The sequence below is a fragment of the Eretmochelys imbricata genome, chromosome 14 (genome assembly GCF_965152235.1).
Source record: "Eretmochelys imbricata isolate rEreImb1 chromosome 14, rEreImb1.hap1, whole genome shotgun sequence".
In the NCBI taxonomy this organism is placed as follows: domain Eukaryota; kingdom Metazoa; phylum Chordata; order Testudines; family Cheloniidae; genus Eretmochelys; species Eretmochelys imbricata.
Genome location: NC_135585.1, coordinates 8,040,808 through 8,055,253, shown reverse-complemented (window position 1 = coordinate 8,055,253; position 14,446 = coordinate 8,040,808). Strand labels below are relative to the sequence as shown.

The following is a 14,446-nucleotide window of genomic DNA, read 5'->3' as shown; positions in this document are numbered from 1 at the left end:
CTGAGTTACTGAAGTCCTCAAATCATGATTTAAAGAATTGAAGGTACAGAGAATCCACCATTTACACTAGTTTAAACCTGCAAGTGACCTGCACCCTGTGCTGCAGAGGAAGGCAAAAAAACCCCAGGGTCTCTGCCCACCAGACCCAGGGGGAAATTCCTTCCCAACCGCAAATATGGTGGTCAGTTGGACCCTGAGCATAGGACTAAAGGATTATGGTAGATATTTTAGGTGTAGGGGGAGAGGTGAAAAAAGTCATGAAGTTACTCTAGTGCAGGGGTGGGCAAACCTTTTGGCCTGAGGGCTACATTGGGGTTCCAAAACTGTATGGAGGGCTGGGTAGGGAAGGCTGTGCCTCCCCAAACAGCCTGGCCCCTGCCCCCATCCACCACCTCCCACTCCCTGATTGCCCCCCTCAGAACCTCCCGACCCATCCAAGCCCCCTGCTCCTTGTCCCCTGACTGCCCCCTCCCGGGACCCCCTGCCCCTAACCACCCCCCAGGACACCACCCCCTATCCAACACCCCCTTCTCTCTGTCTCCTGACTGCCCCAACGGCTATCCACCCCCTGATAGGCCCCCCGGGACTCCCATGCCTATCCAACCCCCCCCTGTTCCCTGACCGACCCCACCCCCTGTCCAATCCCCCCTCTAAAGCCCTTTTCGGAATGTGGCCCTGCGAACGTGGCTGGAGGACTCAGGAGGAGCAGGGGCAGCTGTGCAGCTGGAGAGAACCGGCGGTTTCCCCTTCAAAGTGCCGCTTCTCTCCGGCCGGCTGCACGGCTGCCTGGTCCTCCTCACACCTCCCACCTGCTCCCCTGAGGCTGCAGGTGAGCCTCCCTCCCTACTCTCCTCTGCCCCTGCAGTGCAGGCCCCCCTGCGGGGGTTGTGCCGGTGCTGAGCTGCCCGAGTGCTCGGCCCTGGGGCCCCCTGTTTTTGGGGGGCCCCGTGCCAGGGCACCCTGTGTTCACTGGTAAATCCGGCCGTGAGCCGCGCTGCCTGGTGATGATTGGTACAGGGACCAAGGCTTTAGTTTTAGAGACAGAAAGGGATGGATTTTGGAGAGAGCCTGCTACAAAGCCTACTAAAGTCAAGGGAATCTTTCCACTGACTTCACTGAGCGTTGGATCAGGCCCATAAAGAACAGAAAGGATTTAGCAACAAGCCTGGATGTGGGAGAAGAGGAGAGAGAAAAGGCAGAAATGTAATTAAGATAAAATTTTACATTTTCCATATTTTTTGTTAAGAATTGTTGTACTGTCTGTAACAGAAACTAAATCACTGTACTGCTCTTAAGTTAGTCTTTAGATTGCTAGTATATGCACATGATTTGATTACATTTAACAAATTTGCTATAAGTAAATAGTGGAAACATTATTGATGTCAGGCAGCTGTCTGTCATCAAGCACTATGTAAATTAGTTCTACCAGTAAAACAGTATCTATTGCAGCACAATGTAAATTATGTTCAGGACATAGTAATAAAATATTTCATTCAGAATGTATATTTGTTTCATTTTGTTATAAAGATCATTATCAGCAACAGAGTGACCTGACTGATGATAATTCCAAACTTATGATTCTAATACAGCACAGCTCCTGTCTCAGGGCTTCTGAACGGTCTCTCACTTAAAAAGATATTAAATTTTTTGTCCTCTATCTCAGAGATTAAATTTTGTAAACTCTAAAACCAGAGTAGCTGAAGGATAAAGTGTGACATTAATTAGAAGTGATGTGAAGCAGCATGGGTCTCAAGAAGGCTATTAAATGGACTTTTTGACTAAACATTGATTTGCCAGAGATAACAGCCCATGATTTTTTTGGAAAATTAATAAAGAAAATTAATTTTTGCAAATTAAGCAAAAAAAGTCATCAAAATTGAAGGTTTTGAGTACCTCATAGAAATATATATTTTTTAAAAAATAATTATTCCAGAGTGGGAAGAGTGTTCATATGAATTCACACACAATCATGTTGACAGTTGGTTTTTGGCTTCTTTCCTCAACACTGAACACTTTTATTGTTTCTGACATTGGAAGACATTTTCAAAGACATACATGGTATGTATGCACCCATTTCTCAGTCAGTAGGAATTCGGTGCTCAACTGCCACTTGTGCCTTTAAAAATCTCTCCCTGTATCTCTGTGGTACATTGGCTCTAAAGCTAACGTGAGATGGTCAGGGAATGAAACAATGGGACCAGATTTGAATTTTGATGGCATGTTGTGTGTTACCACTTACAATTAAGAAGAAAAAATTCTGCTGTTGCACTTGTATAGTAGGAAAATTTCAAGATATGCTATGCTGTGTGCCACTTAATGGAGACTGTAATCCAGCTCCAAGTTTTTGCATTCAGTCTAAAGAGAGACTTGAATACTGAATTGTTAATACAGTTTGTAAGATACTATTCTTGAAATATTGTTAAGGTTTCAGGAAGTGCTGTAAAATAGCAAATCATACCATTTTCTATCTGATTTCTGACTGTTTATTGTTGGTGAAGATACACAAAGCAGAAAGAAAATGGCTCTGTTTTTGGATACCAGGCCAGCACACTTTGATAGCATAAATCAGAGCATACTTGTGATATCAGTATTTATAACATATGAGAAAATAGTTTTGTATGGTGGGTAAGCCATTCTTATATACTTCTTACATAGCAAACTTTCGCCTACTGCATTGATCATATATTTGTAAGTGTAATGCTGGAATTTTTCGTTTATCTGTGATTTGGTCATTAAGACTCGCTTTATTTTGAAACATTTTTATTGTTTTTTCTTATTTTCTTACAGTTAATTGGGTTTTTCCAGGTTTTTCCTGTTTTTTAACCAAATATAAAGTTACAGTTGAAAGTCCTTATTTTTTCTTTCATTCTAAATAATCCCGTATAATCTTATCTATTCAAGTCATTATAAAACACTTTTTGTTGTTGGTGTAATTTTGTTAGGGAGTCCACATTTTTATCAGACTTCTTTGATTTCTGTGGGCAAAGCGTTATGGATCTTTATTTAGGGAGGATTTAATTACTTTGGCCTAAATCTTATATAAGTTAGTAGAGTCATGTCAGAGGTGAATTTGGCCCAATATCTTTATCTTTCTAGTGCAGAATTTTTCTGACATGCTCTGGGGGGCCGATGCTCCACTTGTGTAAATAATTGAAGTCAGTGGAGTTATGACAATTTACACCATAGGATCTGGTCTGTTATCTTTTCTTGACTGACTCAAGAAGTCTTTGCCTATAGTTTTTCTTCTATTTTTTACATCCTATCATGTTTCCACTAGTTCTTAGGTTCTTCAGTCATCTAGTTGTTCAGAGCAGTCTTATGAGTTAGGAATTCAGTCAGTTCCCTTTTGGTTTTACCCCATGCCACTATCCAACACGAGTTTTCCAGGCCCAGAAGAATTATAATGTAAGTAGCAAGACAGATCACATTACAAAAGTATGGCCATATGTGCAACAGTGACAGGTGCTTCTTATTATGTATACCTACTTTTAAATCTGTCAGTGAGAGTATTAAAAACTGCATATAGAAATCCTTAGCCTCTTACGTTCATTGGAACTTTCCTAAAGTAACTTCCTGTTTAAATGCTGATACCCTTAACCCAGTTATAGTACCAGTACATTTTTTTAGACTTCAGATGCATTTTTCTTATGGTAAAGAACGAAAGTGAAGAAAAGCCTTCAATTAACTGGGTAGCTGTAAGTTCTCTGGGTTATTTTTTGCAGTTCTTCTTAGTTCAGCTGTACCAATCTTGAATGGCTGTATTTAATCATACATAATAGTGACTTGTTTCAATTGACACCATCCATAATTCTACTGAAAACATGATTAATAAGTATTGTTTGGCTGATTAATGACAATAGAAGACGTAGGTTGTGTGTCCGTTTAATTATATTGTCTTTGTGATGGTAAAGTGCACACTATATCCAAAATGTATACTCCAGAGGTTAATTATGATCAGTTTAGCCAATGTAAGTCATGCAATGGTTAGTCTGCTTTTGAGTAATTTACGGATTTATCATGAACTTTAACAGAGCTTTGTGATAACAGCATGTGGTTGTTTAGTTGTTGGAATACCATTTGATTTTGTTAAAAACTGCCTCAAAATGATACAGTTGATAACATGTAGTATTTTTAATTTGTCTTTTTTATATGCGATACAGCTTTATTTCTAATTGACTTTAGATTGCTGCTGCTTGTACAAACAATCTTGCTTTCTTTGTACAGACAATGGGATGAGCAGTTGGACCCTCGACTAAATGCAAAGCAGAAAGAGGCTGTTCTGGCTATCACTACTCCACTTTCGATACAACTGCCTCCTGTTCTTATCATCGGTCCCTATGGGACAGGCAAAACGTTCACTCTGGCTCAGGCAGTCAAGCACATACTCCAACAGCAGGATACTAGGTGAGCTGGGACATAGAGAGAGAGCAACATAGTTTATTAGAAATGAAATGCCTCTTTTTTTACTTAAATGCAAGTGAAAGTTAGCAGTACAGAATTTCCATCCATCTAAAAAAAAACAAAAACAAAAAAAACCCCCATCCGTCATTGTTTAGAATAGATATTAAGAAAGTAATATTATAGTCTTAAAATATGTTCTCCCATTAAAAAAAACAATACAATTGGCATAATGTAGAATAGATGCCATTCACTTGATGTGGAAAGCTGTGGGGTGTGTCAGACAATAAAGGCTGTGTTTTATTTAAGATATAGGTTAGATTAATAATCACAAAATACTTTTTAAAAGTTGTATTTAAAGTTTAAATCTTTTCCTGTCTGAAAAAGTGAGTTAAGGGGCATCATTGAATTATAAACTTGGGCTAGGCCAGTGACTAGTTTCATTGAGGGAAATGTGTAGGAAGATGGCCACTGTTCCCTTTTTTTTGTATTTTACTGCTTTGAATTGTTTTCTGTTTCTTCATTGCTTTTTTATTTGCACCATTTATTCCAGCAGGATTCTCATTTGCACCCATTCTAATAGTGCTGCTGATCTCTACATAAAGGATTATTTACATCCATATGTAGAAGCAGGCAATCCCCAGGCGAGACCTCTCAGGTATTCTTTAAGGTTTATTATGTCTCTATAAAATACTATCCTTAAGAAAAGGTGTCTGTAAAAAAAAAGTTTAAAGAACTGTTAACACTTAAAAGCACATTGGCGTGTAACAGCAGTGCTTTAAACAGCGCCGTCTGTTTAAGAGGAATATGGATAAAATGGAAAGTGAAGCATATTGTCAATGTGATTTTGTTTCATATGTTAAATAAAGATAAAGACATCCTTTTTTAAGCTTTTATTATTTCTATTGATAAATGTGTCTTTCCTAGCTGAGCAAACTTTTGATATGCTCCTCTAAAAGCTACTATGATGAAATAAAATGGAGATTAATTGGATTGTACTTTTGAAAAAGATTTTGGCACACCTTTACCATGGTAATTTGGAAAGTGGGGCGACCCACATGGCTTTTTGAAGCAATCTCTTGATGTCATAGAAGCTGTATATTTAGAGAATCATGTGAATTTAGTTTGGCCTCTTCTAAAAGGGCAGATTGAAGGAATTTGTATATGTGAATAAATGTGCTTGACATGGGTGTCTTGGGGGAATTAGCTAAGGAAAAATTAGGGGAAGAGGATTTAAATTTACAGTAAGACAATGAAGAGGAATTCAGTTATCGGCAGAGGAAAGTCTTTTGGAAGATTTTCCTAAGTGATCATGCTGTATAACATACTGCCAGTGTGGTGTATTTTCATCTAAAAGTGTGGGAATTTATGTGCATGATTCTCTGAGCATCAAGATGTGAATACACCATATTAACTCGCAACTTAATGTAAGGTAAAATGCTACTATGTAACTTCTAAGCTGTGCAACCTCATTCAAGTCTGTAGGGTTACGCAGAGGCTGCCAGATCCACCGCTAGTGTAAATTGTCATAGCTCTGTTGACATCATTTCAGTTATGACAATTTACACAAGTTGAGAATCTGGCCCAGTGAGTCTAAATAAAGGCAGATGCACATATTTATTGTGGGGTTTTTTAAAGCTACCTCAGAGGCGACTACACCTTAGGAATGTCTTATAATGCACTTTGTAAAGCACTTTGGGATGAAAGGCATTATATACATCTTCTACTGTTGTTGTTAGTGGGGGATGGAAGGAAATATTCTCCCTCTTTTCAATGACCAGATGTAGTCAATGAAATGGGGGGAGAATATGTGATTTAACATTGTAAAAGAGTGCAGTGTGAGTTGTAAAAAATTCTGTTTATGCTACAGGAGCCAAATTTTGGCCTCTTTCTGGGCACAGGGCTCCCATTCAACTTTGCAGTCTGACTCTCAAAAACGTATGTCAGTTGGTTAAAAAAAATTATATTTTTTCACGGTAAAGTTAATACACGATTCTTTCAAGAAGGCAGTTTTATTTTCTTTCAACTGCAATTCAAATATTATCTTTTATAAAAAGTCATTAAATGTTTTAATTTGAATATAATTGGCACTGGGTTTTGATTACTTCAGAAAGTGTTGGTGTAGTTTGTAAGTGAGATTATATAAGTAATAATTTTCCTCCTGTGGTAATTTCCCACTTTTTAAAAAATGAAAGGAGCACAGATTTTCCTTTTTTGGGGGCTTTTATACATTTCTTAACTTCTTTAAAAACATTTGCTTTTAAAAAGTACTGTAGGTTGTTAAGCAGCTAATTGTGAAAATCAGCATAATTAAATAGAAGGGGCGTTATAGCATTGGTAGTTGCACTGGAATGAAAGAGATAGCTATGCCAGATTCCCAAAATAAAACCAAATTAGTCGTATCACTAAAGTTATTGTCCTTATCTATGAGAAGCATGTTTTCTGGGTCACATTCACTACACAGTTGGATATTTAAGAAACCAGATTGTGAAATCTCTGATCATAGCAGAAGCCAAAAATGGAACATCATAAGTGATTGTGGACTTTCCCCTGGAATTATCTTGCTATCGGGCTGCTGTTCAGTCCTGTAGCCTTAAAATTCCACTCATTCCTCAGCAGTATCTATTTTAACAGGAGTTCAGTGTTATTCAGTGGAATTCATCCTGGTGGACAGGAAGTTGCCTGCAGTACACATGGAATGTTCTGATGCGAGACTTTATACATACAGGCCATTGTGAATGGTTTAATTTTCAGTTTGGACACTGATAAGTTTACTACTTACGTAGAAGAACATGCATCTTGCTTGACCCATACAGACATAAGGACCCCATTCAGCTGTTGTGCTTTGTAAGAAATCAAAAGACTACCTACTCTGATATTTTTTCAACGTTTTTATGCCATGAGTGAGCTTCTATAGCTCAAAAGATAAATGCATTTTTTTGTTGTTTGGCCTTCAGGTATGTGGCATGTGGTGTTAAGAGTTGTAATAGACCTCAGTACTTGCAGACTAACTGCCTGTCAAAGTCAGGGCATAAGTGCTAAAAATAGTAATGCTGATCGGCTCCCTAAAGTTGTCATTTGCACTTACACACCAGTGGCATTCAGGTTCCATCTACATTGCAAAGTATGTTTTATTGTAAATTTATTTAATCTCTTGATCTCTGTAGAAAACTGGACAAATCCCGATGTTCTAAATATATTACACATGCATGTTTTTATATTTAATTTCTGCTTGGAGAAGTGGGTATTGTGAAAAATAAATTGGCTTAGTGGACAGAGCATTGGACTGGTACTCAGGAAGCCAGGTTTCTATTTCTGCCTCTGCCACGAGACTGCTTGATGACATTGGGCAAGTCTTTTCACTTCCGTGCCATTTCTCCATGTATAAAATGGAGATGATGGTACTTACTTCCTTTGTAAAGTGCTTTGAGATCTACTGATGAAAAGTGCTAAGTACTTGATATTATTATTAGTTATTGCTGTAGTCTGAAATTGTTGGTGATGAAAAAGATTTCTCTGTTCAGAGGAACATCAAACGATAGCTTGGTAATTTGTATATAGTACCATTGGCTTTTGTTGCACAGTAAATTAGTGTTTTGTTATCCAATTACCTGAACTAGTCTAGTATGCAGTGTGTTGTTCACATCTGATGGCTAGAGATGACAGATTGATTTTTAATAATTGATATGACTCTCTGAGTTAAATGATTGTATTCTTAGACAGTTATTACAGATTATGAAATCAATCTCTGACAGTTTAATAGCTGAATAGTATTGAAACAGGAGGAGACATATTCACCATTAACAGTGGGATTTCACCTGGATTTCTGGTGTGGCAAAAGAATTCTGGGCTATAGCGTCTGAGATGGACTGTTGCCTTTCTGTGGAAACCCTGTGCAGAGGTTTTGCATCCATCAGTGAAGGGGTTGATTAATGCTTACTTTCAGGAGGGCAAGGTGCCAGCAGTTAAGCCCACAGTGGTTATGACCGTACTAAGAAGCTATCACTTGATATTAATATTCTTGTCAGTTACTGCCCAGTCTTGAATATTTGCTTTTTTGGGGAAGGTTACTGAGACATTTTTGATGAGACAACTTTAGCTTTGACTCTTCATGTTTCTTTGAGTTCCTTTCATCTGTTTTTAGAGCTTGGCATGGCACAAAGAAAGCATTTTATTTCTTTGGTGGATGATCCCATTCTAGTATTGAGAAAGGTCAAGTGTCTGTGCCGAGTATATTGGATCTGTCAGGTGTCTTTGATATTATTGTTCATGAGGTGTTTTGTTGAGCAGTCTGGATAGGAAAGGCTGTTCTTCAGTCGTTAAGATAATTGCCCTACCAGCAGTACATTTTGTGTTTTCATAGCTACTCTAATTAGAGTAAAGAAGACTTAGTCCTTTGCTTGCTTCTTTAATTCTGTCTGTCAGGATGAAAGTTTCCAATTAAAATCATTGCCATTAGTTTAAGTAGTGCCATAAGCCTTTTTCTATATTCTAGGAAAATATCAAGTGGAGCAGTTAAGTGTCAAGGCAGGAAATGGTACTTATAGTGATTGATGTGTTTATAGATGACTGAACAGTTTGCTTTAGGTTTTCTTTTATTTACTGTACAAGTGATGAAATAGCTAAATATTATCTTTACTAAGAATGTTTCTGTAGATTAGTTGGGATGACAGTAACATTTATTTTCAAGGGACAGATGACTTAATATTTGCTAAGCAGTGACACTTGCATAATTTTTGTATGCATATATTTTGTGGTTTAGGTTATCTATAAAGTGAATAAATTACTCTATCAATGGTGCAGTGCTTGAAAGTTGTAGAATTTTTTAAGTTTTGAATACTCTGCTTTAAATTCAAATATGGTCTCTAATAAAATAATGATTTGTTTATTTAAGCACCTTCAAAGCAAAAATATAGTAAATGCATGATAGTGTGATATGCTAAAAAGGATGATTGGAGATAGCTTTATTATTGATGTATAGCGAAGCTTAAGATATTATGTAGGTCACCCCAAAGGAGTGCAATGAAAACTTTTATTGCACACTATATTATTATTATTGTTATTTCTTACTTACTTTGTTTGTACTGTGGTAGTGTTCAAAGACCCCCGTCGGTATAGGGTCCCCAGAGTGCAAGGCTTCAGGAGATATAAAATTTATAAAAATAAATCCTTCAGAGCAATTCTTAGAATCTGAATTAAAACAAACATCAACTGTGTTAGAGAACAGGTTATTTACATAATTGGTTATAAGCAATCAGAAGAACATTAGCAAGCTAAAACAAAAAAATCATGCTAAACAACAAGCAACACCCATTAGCATTCTGTTCCCCAGAGATACCTTTAGCTCTGCATGTTAAATGGATATTAAACGTTCTCACTGATTAATATACAGGAGATTTCAGATTAATTTTACAGTGAATACAATTTTATATTAAATACATCACTTTACATTAATGTAATATTAAGTTTACACTGGGAACTGCTAGTCTAGACCCTTGCACTTGTGTGGAGTCCCACTGACTTCTGCCTTAAACACTGAAATGTTAGGAGGTGCAGAAGTTGAGGCTATCTTAATAACCTTAGCTCACCAATGTTAGATATGTAGGGGGCCAGTTTTATTCACGCAACTTCACTGCAGAGTTAACTCAAGTTATAACTTGAGTCCCCCCCACAAAACCTTTGCTTTGAGTCTGGTGCTTTTAACTTGAGGTAGTGGCCCATTAGTGGGATAGACTACAGCTCATCCGAGCACAACTCATTAGCTGCTAACACAGTCACTCTTTGCGGCTCAAGTCTTATATTGGAGTGTGGCTGCTCTCACTCAAGCTAGTCTTACTCAAGAGGAGTTAACTGGAGTGTAGATAACTTACATTAACTTCATAGCTAAGATGTAACCTCAGTCATTTGGAGCTGAATGTGTGTATCTGAGGTCAGAATTGTGCCCATTGTACATTAGCCCCTTGTATAAAATACATATTTTAAAAATAACTAATGAGCTGGAATATTCCTTATGTGTAGGGTAGGTGAGTTAAGATGACTATGGGAGGCTAAGTTTTGTTTTTCCTTCCTGATGTTTGAGTGTTAAAAATTGTAGCTTGAGTTTTACACTATGCAAATCTGCCTTTAATTTCCCAATTGTTTAAATGGAAAAAAAAATGAAAGAACTCATCCCTCTATTGGTTTTGCTTTGTACTGTCACAGTTACAAAGACAAAAACGTAAAGAGCTGAGACCAAGCATGGGAAATTGTAACTCAGGATGGAATTTTTTTCAGGAAATTATGAGGTAATAGCAAGAGTTTATATTGGAAATGTCAGCATAACTTTAAGTATAGTTTTCAGTACAAAATGAGTGCCATTCCATGCCAATTTTTCACTCTTTGTTACACCTTTAAAGTAAGGAATAAATAGGTTTTTTCAATGTGATATGGAGGCAGGGAGATGTTGTAGGTAGGGCACATGGAGGTAGGAGATGTTGATTTGGGAAGCTGTGGAGGAAAGAGATGAGAAAATAATATGGTTAGGGAAATACTGTTTAATGATATATTCAGAAAGCCTCTGTAGGAGGGATCTACAGGAATGTGAAGGAATTCAGATGTAATTATATGTGAGAATGAGAGAAAACTGAATAACACAATATTTTAAATAGAAACAGATTGTGCATTATGGTTGAACCTGCTCTGACCTGCAGTAGATCCTTCAATCCCCTGCTGGAGCTCAGAGAATTTCTTTTCCTCTCTCTTCTCTCAGATATCATTTGTGTCCATCCGTTCAGCTGTGGAGGGTTGGACGTGCTTTTTCTGAAGATTTTTGGCATTGGTGGAGCGTAGGCTTAAGGGGTCACTAATGGAAATTTACTCATCTGCTAATTTCCTTTATTCCATATAGTCTCTTCTCTAATCTTCAGAGACAGAGGGCAGCTTCAGTGCTTTCACACTTGTGATGCGAACACTGTTGGGCTTGCCTGCTTGGCAAGCTATCAACAGAATTTTTCCAAAGCTGTAAAATATTAATTTAAAAAAATCGAAACTTTTTCATTTGACCAGTCAGTGAGTGTAACCACCGCCAGTGAAAGATTAAAAACATTATTCATGGCTGTTCATTCCTCCCATGAATGAGATAGTTGAGAAGAGGTAGCTTATGTGACCGTGCCTGATGTGGGACACAGCTGAGAATGCCAAAAAAACAGGGTAGTCACATCCCAAAACGGGTGGTTTATTCTATAATTAGATTTCTTCTTTGAGTGCTTGCTCATATCCAATTAGGGGTGTGTACTGGAAGGCTTTTCCCCTAGCAGCATCTGTCGGGTCGGCTCTGGAGACCCATGGAGTCGTGCCTTCCTGGCGCCACATATAGTGCCCCGCCGACCCGCCACCTCTCCAGTTCCTTCTTACCGGCAGTGACGGTCGTCGGAGCGTTAGGCTCTCGTGTTCAACGAGCGATCCTCTAGTGTAGTTTTTAGTAAATAGTTACAGATAGTTTTAAAAAAGGTGTTATAGTTAGTTAGATATTTGGACTTGAGGTACTGAGGGGTGTTTCCCTCCCCCGTTTCCCCGTCCCTCTCCCGGGCCTGGGGCATGCCTCAGACCCAGGGGTTTAAGCCATGTGAGGTTTGGCAGAAGCCCACGCCCAAGGGCGACCCACGCTCAGCTCATCTAAAGTGCTTGGGGGAGACTCATCAAACAGACAGATGTAAGATCTGTAGGAGTTTTCGCCCCACATGAAGAAAGAGAGGGATCACAGATTAAAGTTACTGCTAATGGGAACAGCTCTCTGCCCTCAGTCTGAGTTGAATCCCATGGACACAGCACTGAGCTCCTCAGCATCGGTGTGCAACGCGCCGGCTTCAGTCCGGGAGGTGCCGAGGAAGGACTCTGGCGTCAGAGACCCTCGGCACCGGCACTCCCCAGCCCCGAGCACGGCACAGTCTCAATCTTGGCACCGCTTACAGTCTCCTGTCCCAAAGAAGAAGCACAGGAAGACTGATAGAGGGCGCTCGCTTTCCCATGCAAGGAAATGGGAAGCACCGAAGGGTAGGGCGACTGATGCAAGACCGCACCTCCCCCCCAGCTCAACAGCTGGCACCGTCGACCCCAGGCCCATGGGAAGGACCGTTGAGTCCGGTGCCACCGGAGGAGACCCAGGTGGAAGATTTGGGCCTCCCTTCCACACCCAAAACTTATGAGGCGGCGCGGGACCCGATATCTCTGACAGGTCCGCACTCTCCCGATCACGGTGCCGCTGCCCTGGCCCCGAGGCCCCAAACGACACAGAGGCCACCGGTGCAGTCCACAGGCAAGCGGGCTCTGTCTCGGCAATGGTCTCCATTGCCCCAGCACCGACAGGCATGGTGCCACCATGGTCTCCGTGCGCGGACCCATTGGAGTACATATCGGACATGGACTCATTGGTGTCCCGGGAGAAGTTGGCACCGTAGCCGCTGGCACTCCCAGACAGTAGGGATGACTCAAACTTTCTCCCCGGTACCGTGGCCACCACAATGGCAAGTGCCATCTCAGATGCCGACTCAGTGGCCCTTCTGGACCCCGTGGGCTGACCACCAGTCCCAGTGGTCCGCCTCGGCCCGCTCCTTTTCGGTCGCTTCTGAGAGAAGAACTGCGTCTAGGGCCAGAGATCTCTCCCAGGCATCAGCCACCGCTACCACTGCTAGTGCCACAATTGGTACTGCGCCCAGCACTGACAGCAGGGCCAGCACCAACAGCAGGACCGGCACCAGACCCAGTGGCCCCGTGCCCGGCATCATGGCTACAATAAGTACCAGGGAAGGTACTGCGGCAGGTACCATGGCTGGTACCGAGGCAGACTCCGATTTGGGGCTGGAGCCAGATGGGCAGGAGGGGTCCTCCTATGTTTGGGGCCTCATTGTCTCCAGATGAGGCAGTGGCAGGAACTTCTGGTGTGAATCAGCATATCTTCCCACAGGGCTAGATGTGCATGGGCTTTTAGGGTAGTCACTAAACCAAAGAGCAGCAGAGGGATTGATGGGGAGTGACTAGGATTTAAATTAGAGATCCTCCTATGTGAAGGGGACATGAAAAAGCAGCAGCACGCTGTGGTAGGGATGTGAAATGACAGCCAGATCTATTGAGATTAGGAAATCTCCCAGGTGTATTGCAGCAAAGGCTGAAACAGATGTTTCCATCTGGGAGTTCGTTATTTTTTTAGTTTTTCTTATGCTGGCATTGAGCTGCGTTAGGTTTAATAATGCTTTGACTCCCTTGTCCTCTTGTGGATGATAAAAAAAAAAATATACATAGGATAGCCTTGAGAATGTTTTGGGTATTGTACAGACTTTCTGGCCCCCAGAGTAAGAAGGTGACAGAATTCTTGCATAACTAGTGTTTTTTTGTGGGGTTTTGGACAGCGGAGATTGGATGAAGAATGTTTTGTCATGTCACTTCCAGGAGGCGTCCATTCTGAACTGCTTCCAGGACTTGCTAATCTCTTTGTGGAGGCTTGCCAGTACAGGAAGAAATTGACAGGTAGTTCCCCACGTGCCTATATCCAACCAAAGGCCTTAGCTTGTCGTACAGAGGCTTTGAGGGCAGGCAGACACAGCAGAAGAGCTGGATGACTTTCCCCTGCTGCCTTTATTCCAGTACTTTTTAGGCTTATAGTTGGAATCTCTGGGGCTATGCTTCTGCCGATGCTGGGTCCAAAAGGACTGCTTTGAGCTGCATGATTGCTTGAATATCCTTTTAGTAACCAGAAGAAAGCATTTTTGGTATGCCAATATTATCAGGCACTACCTTTTCCAATGTTTATTTGAATAGCATTTGAACCAGAGAATTATAAAGCATGTAGAAACTTAGAATAATCACCAGCATTCCAAGGATACAACTGGTGAGTATAACTTAGCTGCAGATCTGGGACCCATGGCTGTGGCAGAAGAATGCATGATATTTGTGGAAGCATTGGGCATAAAAGCAGAGCTAAGACAACATCTTTCACTAGAGAGCCGAAATTGTTATGCTTAATGGTGCTGATGGACTTAAAGCCATTGCACCATGCCATAGAAATGCTACCTAA

General features: G+C 40.5%; 1 protein-coding gene across 4 annotated transcripts in view; it reads left to right on the top strand.

The window, feature by feature from the left end:
• Positions 1–14,446, top strand: part of HELZ (helicase with zinc finger) — a 151,929-nt gene that overhangs the window by 64,298 nt on the left and 73,185 nt on the right. For 3 of the 4 annotated variants that reach the window (XM_077832975.1, XM_077832978.1, XM_077832977.1), the window contains 2 exons: positions 4,225–4,404; positions 4,952–5,056. In XM_077832975.1, the coding sequence (XP_077689101.1) occupies positions 4,225–4,404; positions 4,952–5,056 (285 nt within the window). The remainder of the gene's footprint in view (positions 1–4,224; positions 4,405–4,951; positions 5,057–14,446) is intronic. The other variant, XM_077832976.1, reaches the window with a different exon arrangement.